Genomic DNA, 23,777 nt, shown 5'->3' on the forward strand with positions numbered 1-23,777 from the left:
AAAAATTATCAGAATAAGTAATCTGAACCATTTTGGCCTAAAACAAATGGTAATTCCCGCAGATTGCTTTTCTCAGCCAGGAAAACAAAACCTGCGTTTGCGACTCTGAACCAAAAACTAATATTTGTCTCCCTCTGCTGAGTAATCACTAAAGCATCCTATGCGTCTTTATAAGTTTAAAATCATTTCATAAAGTGTTTAAAAAATGTGTAAAGTGTGTCACAAATTTAAAAAACAATAGAATACATAAAAATGTTTTATTTAACATTTATTACTAAAATGATCAGAACATATAAATCACTGAACCAGTTTATTCTAAAACAAATATTGCGCTCGACAGATAGCACTTCCTATCCAGTCTTTTTCTTCATTCCTTCGATTGCTTTCCGTCTCTTCAGGTTGGTGTAGAGCAGCGCGAAATTGATGACATAGGTTGAGACACACACCATGCAGAAATCTCCCAGAACAAAGGCGAGAATGGATGCGAGATAAAGCGAGCCGGCTACAGAGACCCAGGAGCAGATGACCAAGGCCAGGGCCGCCTTTTTAGACAGAGACAATCCTGCAGTAAAGAAAAATGAGTTTATATGCAGAAATCAACCCCTATAATTTCACACGCAGGCCGAGCTATAATAAACATAACGGTTAGCGTAAAATCCCTGCTCTGTAATTTGCAGAGGACATTGGCGGACCTACCAAGGCCCATCTGCAGAGTGTAAAACAGGATGCCGAGGACGCTGTTGGGCTGGTTCAGAACGCTGTCTTTGGCCACAAAGACCTGGACCAAACCAAAACCACGTCCCCATCTGCCAAAAAAAAAAAAAGAAAAAGGCAGTAACATCAACAAAATGCATTCTGAAATGCTAGTTAAAAAACTGCAGTGTGACAGAAGTACTGGTGGTCTTTTCTGTGTTTTGTCACATTAGTCAGAAATTGCAATGCCTTGTTCTGGTGTAATGGTGTAATATATAAAAAAACTGAACTAGTTTTTTTATATATTAAAAACTAGTTTTTGGAAGGAAGAAAAAAAAATCATTTAATGATGGTGAATTGTCAACTAATCAGCTAATTGCTAACTGGAGTACAGGTTCAAAAAAAGCCAATTAGCTGCAGGAACAACAGAGTCAGAGCAGTAATTAAGCCAAAACATTACAAGATACATACATTTTAATTTAATACAGAAAACACCTTTGTGTATAAATAATTTCTACCCAAAACTCCTCAAGTGGCAGTTTTAGCTCCACTTAGTTCAAGTTCTGTAAAAAAAATAAAATAAGCTGCAGTATGTAACTTTTATTAAAACACATTTTTTTTTTTTTTTTTTTACATATTTATTGAAACTGTCACAGTTTGTTATGAGACAATAAAGCTCCTCTAGCTTCTCCCAGTGCTAACTAGAAACAACCAATCAGAGCCAGGAGGCGGGACTTAGCACTGTCAATCAGAATCTGGTGTGGCCCATGTTGTTAATGCTCAAGCTAGTTAGCATGACCATCAATAATGGCAAATAAAAGGTTTTCCTGTAAAGGTAAATTGATTCTCTGCCATTAGCACAATTAGCAGCAAGTATATGAGATTGATTGACAGTGCCAAGACCCTCCTCCTGGCTCTGATTGGTTGTTTTTGGTCAAGAGTGCAACATTTCATCAGAGGGCAGTAGTAGCTTAGGAGATGGTGCTGTCACATGTCTGGCCAGTTTATTTAAGAATGAGGACAAAGATTTGCACAGTTGGAAGTTTTGTATTAATATTATGATTTAGTTTTGAATTTTAAACACTTTACTACTGTTTGAAGACTTGAGACTGAGGAGGTTCACCTCTCAGCAGGACACCCACCCTAAACAAACAGCTGCAGCGGAGTGGTTAAAATCCAAAGACTGTAACGACCCAGTCAAAGTCCTGATAATCTATTTTTAATATGATTTTGCAAAGCAAAATAAGCACAGCTGGTAGAAACAAGCCCCAAAAGTTTAACAGCTATAATGTCAGGAAAAGATGGTTGTAAAACGTATTTAATCAAGGCGGACTGAATGCAAGTGTATGCCATACTTTTACAATTTAAATTTATTATAAACATGCAAAAACAAAGTATAATTTCACTTACACTTCACAAATACAAACTTGTTTTTTCTTTTGGGGATAATATAAAATCCCCAAAAGAAATAAAACATATGTATTTGGTTGTTAATACTTATTTAATAGTCAAAATAGTCAGCTATGCAGTTCATACACAGAAGAACGTTCACTTTGTGGGTTAAAAAGCACAAAATTCCCAAAGGAATTTCAAAAATTCAACACGTGGCAATAAAACGGGGCTTAAATGTCTTTAAATATGCGGACACAATCCACTCTGAGCCACAGTTATGTAAATCTACCTGGTTTACCTGCTACATGGATTCTGTAGGTATGATTTCAAAAAACAAAAGGTGTGAATTAAAATTCATACCTGGAGGTAAAAACCTTGGAGCAGCTCACTGACTCCCCCAGGTCGCACATCGCCCTGTAATCCGGGTCTCTCTCTCGGGAAAGCTCCACATGAAGAGCATAAACAGACAAAACCAAACCCAGAAGACCCAAAACGATGCGCGCCGTCGGCTCCCACCTCGGCAGCCCCTGAGCCGCAGCCATGTGGAAAACCTCACGGAAACAGTAAATATATAAACAATCGACTGTAACAGTTTTGGATTTCTTTCTAATCCAACCGAAGTCCGTTTACAGTGGGCGACGTGTTAAAAGTCACATCCTCACTTCTGATTGGTTGGCTTCATTTGTGTCCCTGCCTGCCATTGGACGGTCGGATCCAAACGTTGACTCGCCAAAAATGCTTTTATTTTTCATTACATAATATATACAATTATTCCATTACAGCTTACTTTTATTGCTGTTATAGCTATTTTTTTTAATATATCCAACAGTGGGTGGAACAATTTTAAACAATTTTGTTGAATTGGAAACCGATAGATTTTTTGTTTGTCTTTTGAGCAAAAATAATAAAACGTTTGTTAATCTGGCGTAAGGGTATAGGTTTTCACTAGGATTTAATTAAGGCGTAACTCTAAATTAGCTAATAAATAACCTAAGAAGATTATTTAAACATTTTAGTGTAAATTTGATTAATTTAAGTGGCCCTTCATTCACACTTTTTATGCTTAATTTGTAAACAGCTCACACAGAGTGGTGTATCTTTTTCTTTTAGAGAATATAATTGATCCCAAAACTTCAGAAATTATGCATTTATTCTATTAAGGCAAAAGTTAGAATAAATCAGTCTTGAACTCGATCTAACTTTAACTTGAAATCAGACCAGTTGATTTCCATCATTAAAATTAAAATACTTAATGTTTTGTTTATTACTGAGGAAGTAAATGTTCTTTCTTTCTTTCTTTCTTTCTTTCTTTCTTTCTTTCTTTCTTTCTTTCTTTCTTTCTTTCTTTCTTTCTTTCTTTCTTTCTTTCTAAAAATATATACCATTACGCCATAGTTGCCCGCATTTTTCTCCAACTTTCGTAAAATGTGGAAAACGACGTCACCTCCCATGAATAAATAAACAAAATCACACAGACTCCATTCTATTTGGTATGAAGCCCCGCCTCAAAGTGCGTACTGTGCACCTATTGGATGATGGCGCCTGCCTCCCTTCGTCTAATTGGCTGGCCACATGACACTCAAAGCAAATCCGGAAGTGGACGAGGAAGCGGCAGACAAAACAAGTGAATTATCGCGCTCGTTCGCTATTAAAACTGGACCTATGGACGGTGTGGTTTCGCTCACAAGCTGAAAGTATGTTAATCTTTTTTGACTCGCATTCATTTGCAGTTTTGTTTGGTTTTATAACTGAGAAGGTGCAGGTTTAACGGTACGTAGGAAGCCAGAGCCCCCAGGTAACGTTAACAAGCCGACGCCCCTGCGTCAAGAAGTGAGAAAGGTTGCTCCTTTGTCACCCTTGACCAAATTAAACTAGCGTGCCTCTCTCTTCAGCTATAAAATGGGGTCTGTTTTAGACATTTGACTGAGATCTAGAGTCTCCCTTTCATTTAGTTAATCCAATCCTCCACTTGTTAAATCTAAGGCAGCGTTTGCCTTATTCTGTTCATTTTATTCCTCTATTTTGAATTTTAAGAAATATTATCTATGTCTGACTCTGTTGTCTGTCATTGAGGAGAAAACGGATATAATTCTAGCATTGATTAAGTCAGTGTTGAATTTTTAAAATGTAGGTTTTATGCACCATTCATAGGCACCTGCTTTCAGTTTCTCTCAGTTAATTAATAAATACTGTAATCCCATTCAGTAATCTCACTATATGCCAGTATATTAAACTTCTTCACACGGTTGTTTCACCATACATTGTTTTCATTTGGAACACTAAAATGTAGTTATTACAGGTTATATCACGTTTATTGCAATCGCTTGTAAACATTTCTAAATAGATTGGACATCAAAGTTGAGAAAAATCCAGCCTCATATTTGAGTGGTCAGTTTCAATAAATAATTATTTTAATATACATCACTGTGATTTTCCACTTCCCTGCAGGTGTTCAAAACCTATCAAATGTTTTCACCATGTTGGAAGTTTTACCCTTTTACTGCTTTTACAAATCAATCATCTCCAGTAAAATGTGGCCTTATTTCACACATTGTGAGTCTATCAGTCACTGTAAAGGTCCTGAATATTTATGCAATCACTTGTCTTATGTTAAATAATTTTTATCTGTCATTATTTTTCTTAGAAATAAAATTTGGTTGATCATGATTGATTTGTAAAAGCAATAAAAGGGTAAAACATCCAATGGGGTGAGTGCGTTTTAGAAGCACCGTAAATATGTGACAAAGAGCGCTGTACATCTTTGTGGTCCATAAAAATCTTCTAAAAGTAACAAATAACTGCAGATACAGGTAATATTTGACCAGACAGAGTGGACAGAGAAGAAAAATAAACTCAGGCAAAAACTTCAGATTTGCGTTTGTGTCTGGTGAAGTTTTGGTTAAAAAAATTTTGTTTTTCATTCAGTGGGTAGAAAATCCAACAATTTTACTCAAATGAGAGTAGAAATACTTCATAATGAAGTTACTCAATTAAAGGTAAAAAGTTCTACATAGTAAAAATACTCCTAAAAATAAATGTTTTCAAAAAAGTTACTCAAGTAAATGTAACTATTTCCTATCCAACTTTGTATTTGACATACTCTGTGACTGACCATTTCTGATGACGGTATAATAAGGAACATTGTCTCTTTATTTTTTTGTTTAGGTGTCATTACAGCAACATGTCGACTAAAGAGGGTGGAGGTGCCAAAGTTTTGGCCTCTCCTGAAAAAATGGCCACAGACAAAGGCAGACAGAACCAGAACCAGCGTGGAGTTGAGGTGATACCAGGCAACACAGACACCAGCATAGCAGCAAAAAACCTGGCCCTGCTGAAAGCACACTCTCTGGACGTAAAGTTTGATGTCGGAGAAGAGTATGATGTCATCGAAACCATCGGCACCGGGGCGTACGGTGTCGTTTCATCTGCCAGAAGAAGGGACAACGGTACATCTCTTAATGTGCTTAAATGTGAAAAATTTCATTTAGTTGAAATTACTCTCTGATCTTTTCCACTCTGTTCTTTATTTTTACTTTATGTAGGCCAGCAGGTGGCGATAAAGAAGATCTCCAATGCTTTCGAGGTGGTGACGAACGCCAAGCGAACACTGAGAGAGCTGAAGATCTTAAAACACTTCAAACATGACAACATCATCGCCATCAAAGACATCCTGCAGCCGAACCTTCCTCACTCAGCCTTCAAGTCTGTGTATGTAATTATTTTCTCAAAATGCAATTTCTTTTTAATCATTTACATAACATGTAACCTTTCATAGATAGGACTAGATGTTAGGGATTAGGGGACGTTTTCCTGATCTTTTTACTTTTTTCAAATTATTTTCTCAAAATAACTTCATTTTCTAATGGTCTTTTTTAGGTAATGAGTTAGTTTTCTATTTTCTGCATATACTTTTTCCAGATGGTTTTCTCAAGATGATGAGTTAATTTCTCGATGGGTTTCTCGAGATAACTACTTAACTTACTACAGTTTTTTCAAAATAATTAATTAATTTCCCGTTTTCCTCACATCCTTTTCTCCGATGGTTTTCTTGAGATAAGTTAATTTCCTGATCGTTTTCTCAAAATAAATAGTTGACTGGTGTGTGTATTAAACACATGCATTTGAAGGATGGAATCAGGTTTCCCATCTCATGATCTCGAACAAACATACTTTGTTTTCTCAAGTTTAACTCATCTAAAAGTAAACGGTACATGCAGAAAATGTCCGCTCTCGGCTTCTGTAAAGGACAGCCCATGACTTGAGTTGTCATTCCTAATTTAACTCTGTGCTACCATCCTGCGTTTACAGATATGTTGTGTTGGACCTCATGGAGAGCGACCTGCACCAGATCATCCACTCTGCCCAGACTCTCACCCCTGAACACACGCGCTACTTTCTCTACCAGCTCCTCCGTGGCCTTAAGTACGTGCACTCTGCCAACGTCATCCACCGTGACCTCAAACCCTCCAACCTGCTGGTGAACGAGAGCTGTGAACTGAAAATAGGGGACTTTGGCATGGCGCGGGGTCTGAGCTCCCACCCGGAGGAGTCTTACTGCTTCATGACGGAGTACGTGGCGACCCGGTGGTACCGCGCTCCTGAGCTCCTGCTGTCTCTCAATCACTACAGTTTGGCCATTGACATGTGGTCTGTGGGATGCATCTTTGCTGAGATGATGGGGCGCAAGCAGCTTTTTCCTGGGAAGAACTACGTGCACCAGCTGCAGCTCATCTTGAGCGTGTTGGGCACTCCCCCTGAGGGTTTGATTGGATCTATCAGGGCTGATAGGGTCCGCTCCTACGTTCAGAGTCTCCCATCAAGAACACCCGTACCTTTGGCCAAGCTGTACCCGCAAGCTGAAGCCTCGGCTTTGGACCTCCTACAGGCCATGCTGCAGTTTGATCCTCGGGAACGCATCAGCGTGACGGAGGCGCTGGCGCATCCTTACGTGTCCAAGTACCACGACCCAGATGACGAGCCAACGTGCGTGCCAGCTTTTGACTTTGAGTTTGACAAGCTTCCGATGAACAAAGAGCAAATTAAAGAGGCTATTCTGATGGAGATTCAAGACTTTCACAAAAAGAAACTGAGTTCTCGTCCAAGACTGCAGTTCAAGCCTTTGCCGAGGGTCGAACCTGCGGCGCAAAGAAGTAGCCAGCCAGCAAACGTTGACCTGACCAAGCAAACGATGGTCGCCATTGCACAGCACCTTGAGGCAAAACAGATTCAGCAACAGCAAATGACAGAAGCAAACTCCCAGAAGCAACAAAACAACCAACCAGCAGATGTGAACCCAGCATTCCCAAACCAGGTGCCCCATCATCATCTATCCCTCCTCAGCAAACATGTAGGCGCTCCAGTCGACGTGGACATGCCTAGTGCCAACTCCGACAGCGGACAGCCAGAGACGATCGACCTCACCACACCAGTGTCCACTCAGGACGCTCCGTCAGAAACGATGAGAGACGGAGAAGGACAGGAGGGAATCCCAGCCATCCAGAGCCAGCCCATGGAGCCCAACGCCGTTCCCTCATCACAAGCACAGACCATAACCGCCCTGCCAACCAGCGTGCCTTCCCTATCTCTGTCGGCAGCACAGGTCCAGTCTCTGTCTCAGTCTCTTTCACACTCGCTGTCCAAGAATGCGAGGCCTCCGCCGCGTGCCGCAGAGGGAACGAGGAAGGAAGGCGCCATTTCTGAAGACACCAAAAATGCCCTGAAAGCAGCTCTGTTAAAATCAGCTCTAAGAAATAAAGCCAGAGGCGGTAAGTGTGTCAAGTTAATCCACAGTACTCTAAGGAAGTATTCCTACACTTTAAACTTTTAGACATTTTGTCATATTAGAACCAGAAATTATTACATATTTTATTAGGATTTTACGTGATGCACCAACTCGGGCTAAATCAATTAATTTAATGAATCGCATCATAAATTAAAATTACATTTGCATCATTTATTGATTCCCTTTTTTCACTTTTTCTACCAGAAATGGATGACAAAAGTCTTCAGTCTTCACTGCAAAAACACACAATCTTACCAAGTCTAGTTTTAGTGCAAATATCTGAGCAAACTTGAATTAAGACAAAACTAATTTAAAAGTATCTATTCAGCAAGATATAGGAGTTTGTTTTAAATCAATAATTCAATAATTCAATAACATTGGTGAAAAGTTCTAGCTCCATAAAATAAATTTACTTATAAAAGACAATTTTTCCTTGTCATAAGTGAAATAATCTGCCTTTTCGAAATTGTTGACTTACAACAAGCTACTATATCTTGCTGAAAAAATACTTTGAATAAGTTACTTTAGTCTTATTTCAAGTGTAATAAAATATTTGCACTATAAAGTTTTTGGTGCTTTGGTCTCAACTAGCCCAACTTTGTTTACAGAGACTTCATAGTTCATTTTATTTGTTTTTCTGTTGTTTTGTTTATTCATTTTAGATATTTGAAACGTCTTCCAGTTTCGGTGTTGAATGTTCATTAGAATACAACAAACTCTAATGACTAAGAGCAACATACCTACGTTTAAACTGAACTGAACTTAAGTTCCTTCTTGCAGACGGAGGCGGCTCTGGGTTGGGCATTGATGGCGGCGCAGGAGGAGGAAGCGTCTCCTCTGCGGTGTCTTCTGTTCCTGAGTCGCGGCGGCCCGTTACGGCCCAGGAACGTCAGCGAGAGAGAGAGGAGAAAAGAAGGAAGAGGCAGGAACGAGCACGAGAGAGGGAGAGAAAAATGAAGGAGAAGGAAAGAAAGGAGAAGAAACAGGGCGACTCGCTGGGCGGCGTCCTGCTGAGCGACAACGACAAAAGCCTCTTGCAGCGCTGGACGAAGATGATCGACAGCTGCAGCGACAAGTCCCAAACTGCTAGTAACGACGGGAAAGCTAAGGATTGTAACCTGAATTCCCAAAGAATCAGCGAGAACAATAAAACGAACATGGAGGCGAGGAAAAGTCAGCCTCATGAGCAGCTAGTTTCTCAAGTAAAACCGAACCAGCAGGGGCTGTTTCCGCCTCCAGCCAGCACCCAGCAGCTCACTCTGCCTTTCTCCATGAGCCAGAGGAAGCCTCCAGGAGACGCTGTACGCGGCGGCATCGACATGATGGCCGTCACTGGTGGATACGTGAAAAACGACACACTCCAGCCGCACGCCGAGGGCAACGGGGAAAGCGAATTCGCCGGTGTGGGGAACTGGAGCGGCCAGCAGCTGGAAACGAGGCCAACGCAGCAGCCGAACAGGACGCCGCAGCCGGCGTCCAGCTTCCTGCAGAGCCAGCCCGCGCCACCCGACCCCAAACCTCCGCCGCACCTGCTCCCCCTCGAGAGCTTTCTGCCCAAAGCTCCTCCGGTACCCATCAGAGAGACAAATGGCAGCGTGGATGTCAGAGGTCAGAGTAACCTCAACCCGTTGACTGCGAGTCCCGGACTCATGGAGAAACTTTGCTCTTCTCTGGGTGAGAAATCAGCAGCACAGAGTATAAACCATCTCTGTGGGACTTTAGCGGTTCCTCCCTCCCAGCCACACCCCAGCTTAGGATTCACAGACACGGGGCAACAAGGGCCCTCTATTGCCCCTGACATCCATACGGTGACGCTGCAGCTGTCAAAGTCACAGGTGAGCAGCTTTCTTCATGGTTACACCAGGTTTTAGTTTTTATGAAGGGTTCATAATTTGTAATAATTCTCCCTCTGCCAGGTAGAGGACCCGTTACCCCCCATGTTCTCGGTTACCCCAAAGGGCAGCGGGGCAGGGTACGGGGTGGGCTTCGATCTGGATGACCTTTTCAACCAGTCTATGGCGGAGCTGCAGCACGGTGACCGGGACAGGTGAGTCCAGGACAGGGCTTAGTTTCTCTGTGCAGTAAGGATTATTAAAACCTGTTATTGTTTTACATCACCTTCACTTTACCACTTAAAGGAGATGCATTATGTAAACTTGACATTTTTCAGGTTTACATTACGTTATGATGTCATCCCCTCATCAAAAACATACTTTGATTCTTTCATTCATGTTTGAGAAATTCTTTAATCTCCATGGCAACAAGTAAATTAAAGCTAAATGATGGTGACCTGACAAGAACCAAACAGATGATCCATGTACTATGAATTTGGATAAGAAGCTTTATTTCAGATTAAACATTATAACTATATGAAGGTTTACTGCAACCAGTCTCTTTAAAGCAGTGGTATCTTAACCTTTTGACATATCAAATCTACAAAACGGAGCCACTAGATTAGATTAAATTTAACTCTCTTGGTCCGACATTGTTTCTTTTTTCTCCCAGGTTGGTAAACTCTACAGACCAGTTAGCTGAACTATGTGCATCAGCATAACTCCTCTTATGCCCATAGTAGATGATTAAACAGTCTCATACTTATAAGCAACACATTAAGCATTAAAATGGTTAATTCAGTGGATATTACCAACATGTCTACAGTGTTGATGATCTGTAATACATGTAAAACACCTCTTTAAATAAAAAAAAACAATTTAAATATTGAGTTTTTGCATTTTTTTCACCCCGTCAGCTTCGACTCGGCGCCTCTGTCTGCCTCCCTGTTGTCTGATTGGAGCGAGGTCCACCGCATGACTCCGGCTGACCTCGAGTCGCTGCAGCAGGAGCTACAGCTCGGCTCACCCATGATCCTCTCTGATACCATCCCCCATGATGCCTGACTTGACCTCCCTCCTCAAACACACTTGCATTTGTGTTTTAACCACCAACTTGGGCAACATGCATCAAGTCCATAAGGTTTCCTTCCATAGGCGACATAGAGCATTTCTTAAATCATGCAACTCTTTCTGTAACAAAACATTTCGGCAACACCTGTCTGCTGCCGCTGGGTGCTACATGAGAGTTTTGTGAATAAAATTAGATGATTTTGCATGAAGAAAATCTATTATTTCCACTATGGATGGACAATAAATCAATAATGTATATAGATGATCAATATCAATAGATAATACATCTGATTAGAATATTCAATTTCACTGAACTCCAATCCAGAACCGCACAGCATTCTGGGGGATTTAGGCAGAGGAAACTCTTTAGCCGTTCAACCTGATGACCAGCTAGCAAATCACTTTGGTAACCTAGCAACTCACTTTGGTTACCTAGCAACAACCAGTTGAGTAACTGGCACAGCAGCAGTTTAAGGTTTTACCGCTCTGCCTCATAACTGCTTAAAAATAAAACATTGTGGAGTGAAAACAGGACAGTGACAAAAATGTCACCAGTTTGGTATTTCAGATATTTAAAAGAAGAAAATTGCACTGCAAAAATAAAATCTTGTCAAGTTTTTTTGGTCTAGTTTCTAGTGCAAATATCTTGGTACACCTGAAACTTAAAGGTAACTTTTAAGCAAGATGTTTTAAGTAAATAATTCCTTAATGATGAAAAAGTTCTAGTTCTACTGGCAGATAAACTGACTTAAGTTAAATCTGCCAATGAAACTAGAATGTTTTCATCATTATTAAGGAATTATTTACTTAAAACAAAGCTCTATATCTTACTAAAATGTTACTTGTGTAGTTGTCTTATTTCAAGATATTTTCACTAGAAACTAGACCAAAAACACTACAACCTTGTTTTTGCAGACCAATTTGAAATGCTGATATTGTGATAAGTTTTCAGCCATATTGTCCAGCTTTAATTTCCATTATGAGCTAAAAAAAAAAACAAAACAGAAGAGTCAAACATCTTAATCAAACTTTTTCTTTAATTCGAAATTAAACTTCTCATTCGTATTTAAAATCAAATTTTAATTAAAAACAAGATCAGGTTACAAAGTTCCATATGGCTTAATGTGCAGACAGGATAAAAGAATTATAAATTTGATTAAAACTATCAAACAATTTAACTCCTTCATTCATAACTGGTTTCTTGTTCCAACTCTTAAATATAAAAAACAGTTTTATCTCCAAGTCAGCATCAGGAAGATGAACAGACAGCTGGCCAACACAACAACACAGCCACACACACTCCGATGCGCTCCTCCGTACAGCTGGACCTCTGGTACTGTGGAGCTGATGAAGTCGGAGTAGCTGGTCAGCCTGGTATAAACACCAGGCCTGTTCTGTTTCGCACAACCGAGTCCAAAGCTCACCACTCCCGCCTGCACCCAGGTGCCATTCACCATGCTGCAGACCAGCGGCCCCCCTGAGTCGCCCTGAAGAGATGAAGAGTTATTCAGATTGCAGTGTGATGTCATGTGTGCAAGATGCTGCCCCCTGCTGGACGAGGCCTGCCACGATAGAGTTTCCTGGATGATGAATTGTTCCAGAAGTTATTACGATAAATGAATAATATTGTTGTTTCGGGTCCTTTTTTAAGTGATGTAATGGAAAAATAATAATGCAAGAGCATATTCTACAAGATCAGTAAACTTTAAATCCTAATGAATATTTAACACTGGAACTAGAAGATATTTTAAATAAAACAAAAATAATTAAGCCTTTGTAAACAAAATTGTCCCTAAAAAAAAACACCAAAATTTGTTGTGTTTGGTGAATTGAAGACTTCTCTCTTTTTGGTAGAAAAAGAGAAAAAAGAAACAATAAATCATGTCAATGGAAATTAGTCAGTTTTAATTTTATTATGTGATTAATTTATTGATGGAGGGCAAAAAAATTGCTGGCTTGCTATGACTGCCATTGGTTTTAGCTGTCCAGTTGTCAACCTAAAGCACTAAATCTTAAATGTAAACCTGATGTATAAAAGAAAAATAAACACAGAGCTTTGCTACTGATTAGCATCACTACAACTAGATAAGGTCATTAAAAAGTTTAATAAAAAAACAATGAGAGGGAAGTAGGTCAATTATGCTAGCTTGACTATGACAACTTTAATGTAGATGTGCTGTGGAATTTGGTGTTTAGGTTCAGTTAAAAAATGATTAAAACACAAAAAATAAGGCGACACACACACCGACTCCGACTGATCATCAGTAAAGGTGTTTAAATTAGCTGAACACCTGCTCTACTGCAAAACAAACAAAACTAACAGACTGAATTTCTTTTCTTTGTGTGGGAAATGTTGGCGTGTTTTGGTGTCAAATTCTGATATGTTAGCGCCATTGTTGTAAGTCAGTTGCTATGGCAACGTGTAGCAGACCCAGAGCGAGTTGTTCTTCGATAGTTTTTTCTGTTTTTTTCCGCTTTGGTGGTTTCACACGGCACTAATAATACCCACATCTCCAGGTTTCATTTTATTAACAGTGGTTCTACTGCAACAGCACAGCTGTGGATAGCATGTAAAAAAAAAAAAAAATTATGTTTTTGCCCTTTAGTGTTGTGTGCATGCATGAAATTCGCAAATGTAAACAACAACATGCAACGTGTCTTTCGCTCAGGGAATGCACTCAAACAAGTGTTAACATAAATCAAATGGTACCTGGCAGGAGTCTTTGCCGCCCTGCTGGTATCCTGCACAGATCATGTCGAACAGAATGTCCACCTGCTCCACCGGATCCGTTTGGTACATTTCCTGACAGGAAGCCTGGGAGATGATTGGCACCTGCACTTCCTGCAGAGTCCCAACTCCTGACAGAGGCACTGGAGAGGAGATAAGCTAGTTAATTACACGTGGTTTTTTTTTAGCAAAGCACTTAAGATCATCTTACATTAGAATATTATTGTTTTAGTGTTTAGACGCTATGGCTGAAACATATAAGGGTTTTCTATCAGCTGTTATTAGGGATGCAAGTTATTGATTAAGATCAGTTAACTTTTAATTAATTCATTAATCAACTAACAATTGATAAGCAGCCATTTTCCTAAAAGTTTTTCTTTTGCGTTAAGGGGGCCGACCGTCTTCCCATAAGGGTAATTTTTCCACAACATGCTATTTTTTTTTTTAAATAAAAAGGACATCATATATTTTATTTTATTTTTTTTACAAATTCTGCATATTAAGTGTTGACTGAATAAACAGAAAATCTTCGTTTTCTCTCAACAACTTTAGACAATAAAACAAAAAACAAGAACCTTATAGGTTAGAAAAATATGGAAAAAGTAAAATGTATTTATATTTTGAAAACAGATTCAGATTATGTTTGGACTGTTTCACTTTTCTGTTCAGAAAAGCACCCTCCGCCATCTTGTTTCTCCTCGAACATGCACGTCTTAACAGTGACTAGTGGCGCCCTCTTCTGGATGGAGGTTTATCTACAACACTTAGTTAATCGATTGGAACTAATTTTAATCTAACATTAGTCATAAGACACTGTTTGCATCCGTAGTTGATATGACTAATTGATTAGTTTTGCTTAATCATTTAAAGACACCCTTCTCTTTTTTATTATCTCTTTGCACTTGCTTGTGTAACTAATATAACATCAGAGCCCCATGTTCTGAAATGAAATAAATTAACTGAGGATATTCTACTTTCCAGAAAGCTGCTGGTACCACAGCAGAAAGTTAACGGGCCTTACCGTCTTCCCTGATGTTTCCCCAGCCAGTGACGTAGCAGGTCATCCCAGTGGGAAACAACGTTTCCGGCGCAGGCAAACACACAGGCTGGATGTAGTTGCTCCAGGACACGGAGCTGGACAGCTGCAGGAGAGCGATGTCTTTGCCACTGTTGGGGTCTTGGTAACCAGATGGAATCACTATGCGCTTCACTGAACGGGACAACTCCTGCTCGTTGACCCCATTCAGCTGGTACCGTCCCATGTACAGCTTGTAGGCAGACACATCAGATGGACTGAAAAATGACAAATTTAGAGACGTTAAATAAGAAGTAATTATGCTTTAATCTTTCAAATCAGAGCAGATATCGAGAGCCATCATATAGTAGTTCTAATATGTGAATGTAATGCCACTTTTTACTATTGGAATGTTATGAAGAAGAAAAGCACAGATTATGCAAACATTTTAAATCCAAGGCCGTCTCTGGTCAGTCTTCATTTCCTCTTGTTGAAAACAATTTGGAAAATGTGAAAAATTTTTGCCTACATGCAAAAATGCAGGCTTCGAGGATCGGCCTGACTCCATTTTCCTCCTCAGACTTCTCCATTTCATGACCAAAAATGTAGAAAAGCTGGGTGTTTGAAAGATTTCCAAAATGGTAGAAATGTAAACTTTAAAGGCTCATAAGAGGCAGTTACTCTTTTTTGCATGAAAAAGGTTTAAATACAGATTTTCTGATAAATATTCACACCACACAATTTAATTTGTCAATTTAAACAGCAAATATCATGAAAAAGCACATAATGGATTATGAATGTTGCTAAAAGTTGCTTATTGGTAATCTGTGCAAAGATTTGATATAATTTATCATTTAAATAATAAAATAAAGATATGCAAGCTGCATTTTTTTTTTAGAGGTTCCCTTTTGGTTTCACATACTGAATAAACAACTTAATCTTAAGGTCAGTTTTAATGTTTCAGATTCTGATTAAATGCAAAACAGCCCAGATACTTTCAATGCAGTGAAATAGCAACTTTGAGCAGTTTCTGTCCCGGTGGAGCTTTCTTACTTGGGGAAGCAATGTGCAGCTGAAAGCACCCAGTCCTGCGTGATGAGGGAACCTCCACAGACATGTTCTTGAGCTTTCTGGAGGCAGAGAGGAGGGGGAACGAAGGAAAACAGCAGTGAGTCACATCTGCATCACAGGCAAATCCCTCTCTCAGCAGGTCAGCTTCACAACAAAACCCCAGACTAAACCACAACCAAAGCTTTCCTCCGGGCGCAGCTGTGAACCCACGGGATGAAAGTGTAAACTTTTTCCGTGTAATTGGGGTTTACCTGAATATCTACCTGCCACGGCCAAGCCCCATTCGAGGCGTCCACCCCTCCTACAATCCTGTCCTTCATCTGCGGACGGCCGCATACCTGCGCCTTAGAGCCCCGCAAACCTGAAGAAAAGGCGACTTTATGACCCAAGAGCAAAGCATGGAAACATTTAAACACCGCTGAACGCAAACAGCCGAAAACAAGCCGAGAGTACAAAATGTCTGTTTATGAAACAAAGAAACGGGCATGGCGGGGAGGGGAACCGACAGGAAGACCCTCCGCTCTTCACTCACCTGTTACGCACAAAAAAATTACAGAAAGCAGTAACTTCGTCGCCATTTTGACGAACAAATACGTTAAAAAGAAATCTCTTGGAATAGTTTGAAGCTGTTATTTCAACAAATCGTCAAACGCTGCACTTAATCCTCCTCGTGATGACACAGCAGAAACTAAAGTTTAGGAAGTTATATCACTTTTCTTCAAACTTTATTACAAACGGACAGAAATCCGTTTACGCCCCCGGGTTTGTCCCCAAAAACCTGCGGTCTCCGCTCAATTCTGACTCACAGTTTCAACGGAGAAACCTGTTACCTGAGCGGAACGTCACACCCTATCAGAACCTTCGTCCCGCCCACGCAGCACACCTGCGCCAGTAAAATGAACGGAACTGCGTCCTTGCATTCCTTTCAGGTTGTTTTCCTGTAACGGGTTAGTGTTCGGTGAAAAATGGAAAATACGTGGTATGGATGTTTTATCAAAACCCCAGCAAGGAGAATCCAAAAGGTCAGCTTGGAGAATTAAACAGAGTAGTTTTGTACAGAAGCAGGGCAGTTTCAGTGTTAAACCTGATAACGTGAGATTGAGGCCTTATAAAATGGAATTTGGATGCATTTGGAGCAGAAGAGAGAGAAGAATGGGAATAATATATCTAACATTTTCAGGTAGGATCCGGTTGGTTTGGTAAGCTCTTTTCTCTTCAGAATCACAATAAATATTTTTGTGGCTATATTATCTTTGATTCTTGTTCTTAAATTTCACATCAACTATAATTGAGATTTTTTTTTCATTTTTGGTACGAAATTGTGCCAGAGCAATAAAATTATTCTTATGCTTCTTAAAAAAGAAGTTGTCATGAATTCTTAAAGTAGACTCCCATTTGATCAAATTTCTATCTTTAAAATTTTCTCCAACGGTGTTCAATTTGCTTTTTTTTAAATGGTAAAGACGTTTTCATGTATTTGGATTTGAAGTAAAAGGTGAAAAAGCTTTTTTGTCTTTAGCATAGAGTTGAAAATATGAGTTTGAAATGTTGCATTTTCTTCTGTGGAGAAAAAAAAACAAAAAAACAAACAGAAAATGGGCCAACGACGGAACCATGCGGAGCGCCCTTGTAGACCTGCAATAAATCTTAAGTGTATTTGCAAACAGTTAGCCAGTTGTATTGGAAAATATGATGGAGAACTAAAATTAAGCACACAACAGCAACACTTATTATTATTATTATTTAAAACATTTATTTACAGAAAAACACAAACAGAAAACTTGAAATTAAGAACTTTGTAGTTGACTTTCTCTGCAATTATTTTAGTTGTCAGACTATTAGTAAAACCTTGTTTTAAATCAGAAACCATGTGGTAGATATGAATTCTTACATTTCTTCACTAAGTATTCAAGCACTTTTGTCAAAATTATTGGGTAAACTCTAAAACTAAAACAAGATCTTCATTTTCCCACTGTCTGATATTAAATCTGACTAAAGTTTTCCTTTTTTGCATTTCCAAAGTTTACAAAAAATATTTCATTTAGCTAAACAGGATTTTTTTTTGAGGACAGGGTTCTTCGAATTTAGACGTTTACATTTATTTAATCAATATTTTAACATTATTATTATTTTTTTAAATTCAGATTTTCGGGTTTACTTAAACAAGATTTGGTTAAAAGTTTGCTGTAATTTTGACCAATTCCTCCTGACAGAACTGCTGAGTCAGTTAAAATCCTACAAGTTCAGTTTTGCCCATAAATATTGTTTCAAGGGTTTTTGATCAGTGACGTGCGGTCAGGAGAGGCAGGTGAGACACAGCCTCACCTGTCATCATGGAAAAATAATATATAATAATGAAATCATTTATAAAGATATTTTCACCTTGTGGTTTGTACTATAAAGTACCTATTTATCATTTAATTTAACCAAATCTGATTATTTTTTTCTTCAAAATCGTTGAATTTTCGCGTTTTCCCATTCAAATGCTTGGAAGCGAAGCCGGTGAGGCAGCAGCGAGCTGAGCCTCACCTGGGATTGTGCAACCTCTCGCTAACTGCACCGGTTGCCACTCTATGAGAGCATGCTCCTTCTGTCTGTACGTCGCCAATAAAATGGTTAACAACATTTAATGTATGAACTGATTTTCCATAATTTAGCTTATGTATTTAATGCACTGTGTTTTTATTGTCACCAACTGTGTGTGCAACGTGTTTTGTGTGCTGTGTACAGATTCGAGGTGAGGCAGACAGTTCTCGTGCCTCACCGCTGGGGGCGCTCATGATCCCAGACACTGTGACTCCACAACTGCAGAGTAAGAGACTGTAACAGCGAGCTAGCCATACAATAGCTGCGCTGATACAGACAGCGAGAAAGACGTGGTTTTGAGTTGTACTGTAACAGTTTTTCCCTTTGCTGTTAAGCACAGCACGAAATTAATATCTACAAGTCAAGTTTGATTGAGGCTGCACAGTGGCGCAGTTGGTAGAGCTGTTGCCTTGCAGCAAGAAGGTTCTGGGTTCGATTCCCGGCCTGGGGTCTTTCTGCATGGAGTTTGCATGTTCTCCCTGTGCATGCGTGGGTTTTCTCCGGGTACTCCGGTTTCCTCCCACAGTCCAAAAACATGACTGTTAGATTACTTGGCCTCTCCAAATTGCCCATAGGTATGAGTGTGTGTGTGCATGGTTGTGTGTCCTGTGTGTCTCTGTATTGCCCTACGACAGACTGGCGACCTATCCAGGGTGACCCCGCCTCTCGCCCGAAACGTTAGCTGGAGATGGGCACCAGCAACCCTCCCGACCCCATTAAGGGACAAGGGTGCAAGAAAATGGATGGATGGATGGAAGTTTGATTGTGATAACAGAATTATTCTGCAGCGGCGGCGCGGCTAAGCATCATATGTTAAAGAATAGTCTTTTTGCCCTCCAGCATTGTACGCATGCGCGAAATTTCCTTATGTAAACAATAACATGCAGGGGGTCTAGATTTGTAAATCCGATTATAATTAAGTCGGTCCTTCACCAGCTATGAACCTCACCGCACGTCCCTGTTTCTGATGGCTGCTACAAAATGTTTGGGGTCATTGAGCATTTGTAAGACAATAATTCAAAGTTATGTTTTTTTTTTTGTATACTTTGAGAAGTGCACCAGTCCCTCCTTCAGCAAAAATGCCCCACAGCATGATGCTGCCACTCCAGCTTGCAGGGTTATCCAAAAGGACAATCCACATTTGTACATCTTACAAAGCAGTGATATCATCGCCTGGCCTTGATAATCTCAAGAAATGTAAATTAACTCATTTAAAAAAGTAATAAAGAAATATTTGTTTTTATTCTAGTATTTAGCAAATTGAAATAATTTTGGTAATCATAACAAAAGCAGAAAAAGTTTAGTCTAATTCACATGTGTCAAACTGAAGGCCCGTGGGCCAAATCCGGCCCGCCGCAGCTTTTTGTGGCCTTCTAAATTCTAGACTAAACACTAAGTGTGATGAAATATCATGTTGTCAATCAAATCAATGCAGTTTTTTTATCTGTTTACTGCCAAATTATTCCAGTTTCTTGAAAATTACCCTGGAAATTCACGGAAAATCAACAAATACCCACACTTTTTGGCACTAATTGGGAGTTTATTGCATATTTTTCACAAAAATGGTCAAAAACATTCTTACTTGTACTAAACAGCTGCCTCAGCTTTAATTAATGTCAGGTTATAGTACATGATATACACACCGAGCAATGAAAGGTCACATTTACCGTCATAAATAAGAGCAAATATTGCCAATATAATATTAGTGATTGTTAGTACCACAAACACTTTGATTTTTTATTTTTTAAAAATCAAAAAAGAATCACAAAATCCTGGAGGGACTCAAAATAAATTCAATAATAATATTTAATTTTAAGAACTATTGATATTTTAACAGTTTGTGATCAGGTTTTATCAATATACTCGGCACAACCGGCCCTTTAACAGCATTTATGATTTTGATTTGGCCCTAAATGAAAATGAGTTTGACACCCTGGTCTGATTTAAGGTCAGACAATGATAAAAAATAAGGCGCAAATACAAATAATGCTGTTTACATGAGCCAGTATGAGCAATGGCAGCAGTTCTGAAAACACCTGCGTGTTTTATGGTTGGCCACCCAAAATAGTGTTAACAAAATAATTAATATCTGGTGCAAAAGAAGAGGAAAGTGAAGGATAAAAAATAAATTCTCAGGAGATTTTAAAGATCTTCAGCTTCTGTTTGTTCAGTGTTTAGTTGTAAAGCTGTTTCCCTGTTAAACTAGTTCAGCAGGTTTAAAAAACTTATTCAGTGTGTGTACGGCCACACACACACACATGCACGCAGGTCAAGGGTCAAACACTCCCCTGGTTCAGCTGAATTAGTCCTGTTGTTTTAAGTGTTTGATTATCTGGACAGAATGAAAACAACATGATTGATTTTTTTCTTTTCATGTGGTAATCCTGTTTGTTTTACATGTCACACAGCGCTTATTCCTTCTGTCTGTCTGTAAAGCTGTCTGTCTCCCCTTTTCCCTCCCTTCCTGCGTCTCTCCGTCCTTCCCTCGCTCCCTCGCTCCGTCCCCCCGCCCGCCCCAGGCAGTGTGTCTAGTTTCACAGAGCAATTGAAGGTGACAGGGACAGAGAGAGAGGGAGCGGGAGGGAGGGACAGAGGGAGGACACATCACAGTATCGCCCGCGGCTACACAACAGTACAGGAAGCAAGAGATGGAGGGACAAAGAAAGGGAAGGAGAGACTCACCAAAGTCCTCCCAGTGAATCCGATAAGCAGGTAAAGTCACACAGGAACAGATGAAAAAACTAAAAATGTGTGCGTGCCACATGCCGTCCGCCTGCAGGGTCAGCAGATATTTTAAATAGATTTTTATTTTATTTTTTTATTTTTCATTTTTGCCCTCCCTCCCACTCTGCCTCCCCTCACTCATAATATATGAACGCATTATTGCGTCCCAGTCAGTAAGAGCAATTATAATGCACTCCCATTTGTTTTTATTCTAACAACTTGATGAATATTTGTCGTGGCACGGTAACCATGGCGACTGGCTCCACCACCGCCCCTCCCTCCCCTGCCCCATCCCCCCTTCAGTGCTGAAAAAGCAGAGGATGGAGGGAGGGAGAGGGAGAGAGGTGACAGGAATGAACTAACAAGATGCACTAAAAAAAATGCATGTCCTGGAGCAACATAAATCTTTGCAGTGAAGCACGCGCCACCTCACACGCACGCATGCACACACACACACACACACACGCACGCACGCAAACACACACGCATTACTGCGCTTGGCATGCACAGGGATCAGATAGGTTCAACCAAATTCCAACAACTGAAAGACAATAAGACAAACAAAAGCTTAAAACACACAGCCGACTGCTACAATAAAATATTGTTTACTGATTTTATGGTTAAATTAATGTCACAGTTTTAATCCTTTTTCTCATCCTCAAGTTTTGTTTGATTACTCAAACGTTTAAACAGGGATTTTCCTTCTCAGGGGTTTTAATCTCCTGGCATTAATGCTCAGAAATCCAGATTTTTTTTTTCAAACTATTATTCAATGTCTTACAATGTTTTTTTTTTTTTTTTTTAACAGCTTTGTCTGATTGGATAAAATTTGATAAAATCACCACACAGGATATTTCCAAAAGACAAACAGCATCAATCCAATTCAGTTTAATTTTTTGCTAAGGTTAAGGGTTAAAAAATAAAAAAGTACACCCTGTTACACACTGGAGTTCACATAGTTTTTATAGAGCAATAATTTTTTATATCCTTACAATTCAATGAGCCGTTTTGCATTTAATCCAATTAAATAAAACTTGTTTAGAATGTCGACTGTCAATTTTAGAGGAACATTATTTTATTTCTATTTTTAGGTTTTAAAATAAAGAAAAACATAAAGCTTTTGCAAAAAGAGGATGGATACATTTGATCATATTTTGTGGGAAATTATGTAAACAAAACAAACAAATCGATGTTCGTTTGAGAACATCGCAGATATTTTTGTGGAACCTGCATTTATTCTAATGACTATATTTAAAATCATTAGCTGGTTCTTTTGTAATTATTATCCAAAGTTATTAAAGCTTTCCATTGTGGACAGTCAAAAAGCCGCTTTCTACTCCAGAGCCACATGTAGCCAAACTAAGTACACCCTAACAAGCAATAAAAATGCAATATCAGGATATTTATTCATAAAATGTTGTTGTTGTTTTTTTGCTTTTTAAAGCAAACAGTTGAAGAATTATGAGATTCCACTAATTTTGTGACAATTTATCTTTATAATTAATGAATATGCTGATACAGTTTAAGTGGATGGATATTTAACTACAGATGGGAAATGGAACAAGGGGAAGATGAAATGGGAAGCTAGAAATACAAAATGTGGTTACAAACTGGGAAAAATGGGAAGAAACTGGGATGAGAATCAACAACATGGACGTCCAAATTCATACCAAATGTTTTCCTGAGGCATCGCTACTGCTTGATTTAATAATTAATGGTTATAGCAGTGATAATTGTACGGTAGTTAAGATTTTTTTTAAATCAAAATTTTCCTGGATTTACCCGTACATAGAGCAGGGGGGTCCAAGGTGCGGCCTGGGGACCATTCGTGGCCCTTGTGTTATTTTTGTGTGACCCTGGACCACAACTCAAGAATGGCACATCTTTGTCCCTCTGACACTTTTTGCAATTTTTTAAAAATAAGAAATGGGAAGAAAAAAAAGATTTTTTTTATTATCATTTTATTTTGATCTCATAATAAGTCTAGTGAGTTTTTACTCAAAAATAGACCTGGGCACATCCATTTTATTTTGCTAACTAAAGCAAAGTTTGTAGAAGAAAAATCGTATTTTCGTTGCTGGGAATAAACTAAAAGCATTTTATAGATTTTAAAAATGTAAAGTAATAAACCCAAACAGTTAAATGACTGTAAACATTAATATTACATTTTATTTATTGTTCCCCAGGTAAAAGAGAAATAATTTACAATGTAAGTGTTGAAAGTTTCCTAGTGCTGGTTTTCTACATATTTTAGATGTTTTCTTGGTTCTGCACACCTGAATGAAATAATACATCCTGCAGAATCTGACGACACGCAGAGGAAATTCAGCATTTGAATCAACTGTTGTGCAGCAGAAAGAACTGAAACATTTCACTCAGGCAGCAGCAGAACTTCAACTTGTCATTCCTTGACCCAAGTCAAGGAATGACTTGGGTATTTTGTAAAAAGTTTACTCAAGTACTGAGTAAACTGATCAAAACATCAACTGTTTAATATTTAAAAATTAAATCATCAGATGGACCAAAATGTAAAGTTAAGTGGAAATTTTGGCATAATTAGGACAAAAATGACAATAATTTATATGAGTAACAAAAAATAACAATCAGTTTTTTTTTTCAATAAAAATCTTTTGAAACTTTAACAAAAACTGCAGGTGTTTGTTTGGTGAATTTCTGGTTAAAATATGTTTGTTTTTCATTCAGTGGGTAGAAAATCCAGAAGTTCTACTCAAGTAAGAGAAAAGATACTTCGTAATAAAAATAGTCCTAAAATAAATTTTTTTATACTCAAGTAAATGTAACTAGTTACAACCCAATAGGTTCCCCATGAGGACCGGAGTTTGACTCCTCTGATCGAAGGTCTTGAACTTCTGGCTCACATTT

At 39.0% G+C, this 23,777-nt stretch overlaps 3 protein-coding genes across 3 annotated transcripts; 1 reads left to right on the top strand and 2 right to left on the bottom strand.

Annotated features, from left to right (window-relative positions):
- Positions 1-243: 243 nt before the first annotated feature.
- On the bottom strand, positions 244-2,744 carry vkorc1 (vitamin K epoxide reductase complex, subunit 1). The gene is made up of 3 exons (XM_008436817.3): positions 2,446-2,744; positions 697-806; positions 244-562 (listed from the first exon to the last, which is right to left on the bottom strand). The coding sequence occupies exons 1-3, from the start codon at positions 2,625-2,627 to the stop codon at positions 351-353; spliced, it is 504 nt and encodes a 167-aa protein (XP_008435039.2). The 5' UTR covers positions 2,628-2,744; the 3' UTR covers positions 244-350.
- Positions 2,745-3,650: 906 nt separating this feature from the next.
- On the top strand, positions 3,651-10,984 carry mapk7 (mitogen-activated protein kinase 7). Its single transcript, XM_008436818.3, has 7 exons — positions 3,651-3,779; positions 5,251-5,531; positions 5,628-5,793; positions 6,394-7,850; positions 8,648-9,702; positions 9,784-9,914; positions 10,617-10,984. The coding sequence occupies exons 2-7, from the start codon at positions 5,267-5,269 to the stop codon at positions 10,762-10,764; spliced, it is 3,222 nt and encodes a 1,073-aa protein (XP_008435040.2). The 5' UTR covers positions 3,651-3,779; positions 5,251-5,266; the 3' UTR covers positions 10,765-10,984.
- Positions 10,985-11,787: 803 nt separating this feature from the next.
- Positions 11,788-16,443, bottom strand: LOC103481414 (serine protease 27). The gene is made up of 6 exons (XM_008436819.3): positions 16,117-16,443; positions 15,836-15,945; positions 15,567-15,643; positions 14,520-14,791; positions 13,481-13,641; positions 11,788-12,257 (listed from the first exon to the last, which is right to left on the bottom strand). Exons 1-6 carry the CDS (start codon positions 16,160-16,162, stop codon positions 12,003-12,005), a joined length of 921 nt encoding a protein of 306 aa, XP_008435041.2. The 5' UTR covers positions 16,163-16,443; the 3' UTR covers positions 11,788-12,002.
- Positions 16,444-23,777: the final 7,334 nt, after the last annotated feature.

The sequence above is a fragment of the Poecilia reticulata genome, chromosome 19 (genome assembly GCF_904066995.2).
Source record: "Poecilia reticulata chromosome 19, P_reticulata-male-v2, whole genome shotgun sequence".
Classification (NCBI taxonomy): Eukaryota; Metazoa; Chordata; class Actinopteri; order Cyprinodontiformes; family Poeciliidae; genus Poecilia; species Poecilia reticulata.

What these genes read in the sequence shown, in the direction of transcription:
- vkorc1 (XM_008436817.3), bottom strand. Translation starts at nt 2,627, where the DNA reads ATGGCTGCGGCTCAGGGGCTGCCGAGGTGGGAGCCGACGGCGCGCATC. An exon ending in TCCAAGGTTTTTACCTCCAG is followed by an intron (nt 807 to 2,445) that starts GTATGAATTTTA and finishes TTTTTTTGGCAG; the next exon opens with ATGGGGACGTGGTTTTGGTT. An exon ending in CACTCTGCAGATGGGCCTTG is followed by an intron (nt 563 to 696) that starts GTAGGTCCGCCA and finishes TCTTTACTGCAG; the next exon opens with GATTGTCTCTGTCTAAAAAG.
- mapk7 (XM_008436818.3), top strand. Translation starts at nt 5,267, where the DNA reads ATGTCGACTAAAGAGGGTGGAGGTGCCAAAGTTTTGGCCTCTCCTGAA. An exon ending in TGCCAGAAGAAGGGACAACG is followed by an intron (nt 5,532 to 5,627) that starts GTACATCTCTTA and finishes TACTTTATGTAG; the next exon opens with GCCAGCAGGTGGCGATAAAG. An exon ending in CACTCAGCCTTCAAGTCTGT is followed by an intron (nt 5,794 to 6,393) that starts GTATGTAATTAT and finishes CTGCGTTTACAG; the next exon opens with ATATGTTGTGTTGGACCTCA.
- LOC103481414 (XM_008436819.3), bottom strand. Translation starts at nt 16,162, where the DNA reads ATGGCGACGAAGTTACTGCTTTCTGTAATTTTTTTGTGCGTAACAG. An exon ending in GCTGCACATTGCTTCCCCAA is followed by an intron (nt 14,792 to 15,566) that starts GTAAGAAAGCTC and finishes GTCATTTTTCAG; the next exon opens with TCCATCTGATGTGTCTGCCT. An exon ending in GGGAAACATCAGGGAAGACG is followed by an intron (nt 13,642 to 14,519) that starts GTAAGGCCCGTT and finishes TCTCCTCTCCAG; the next exon opens with TGCCTCTGTCAGGAGTTGGG.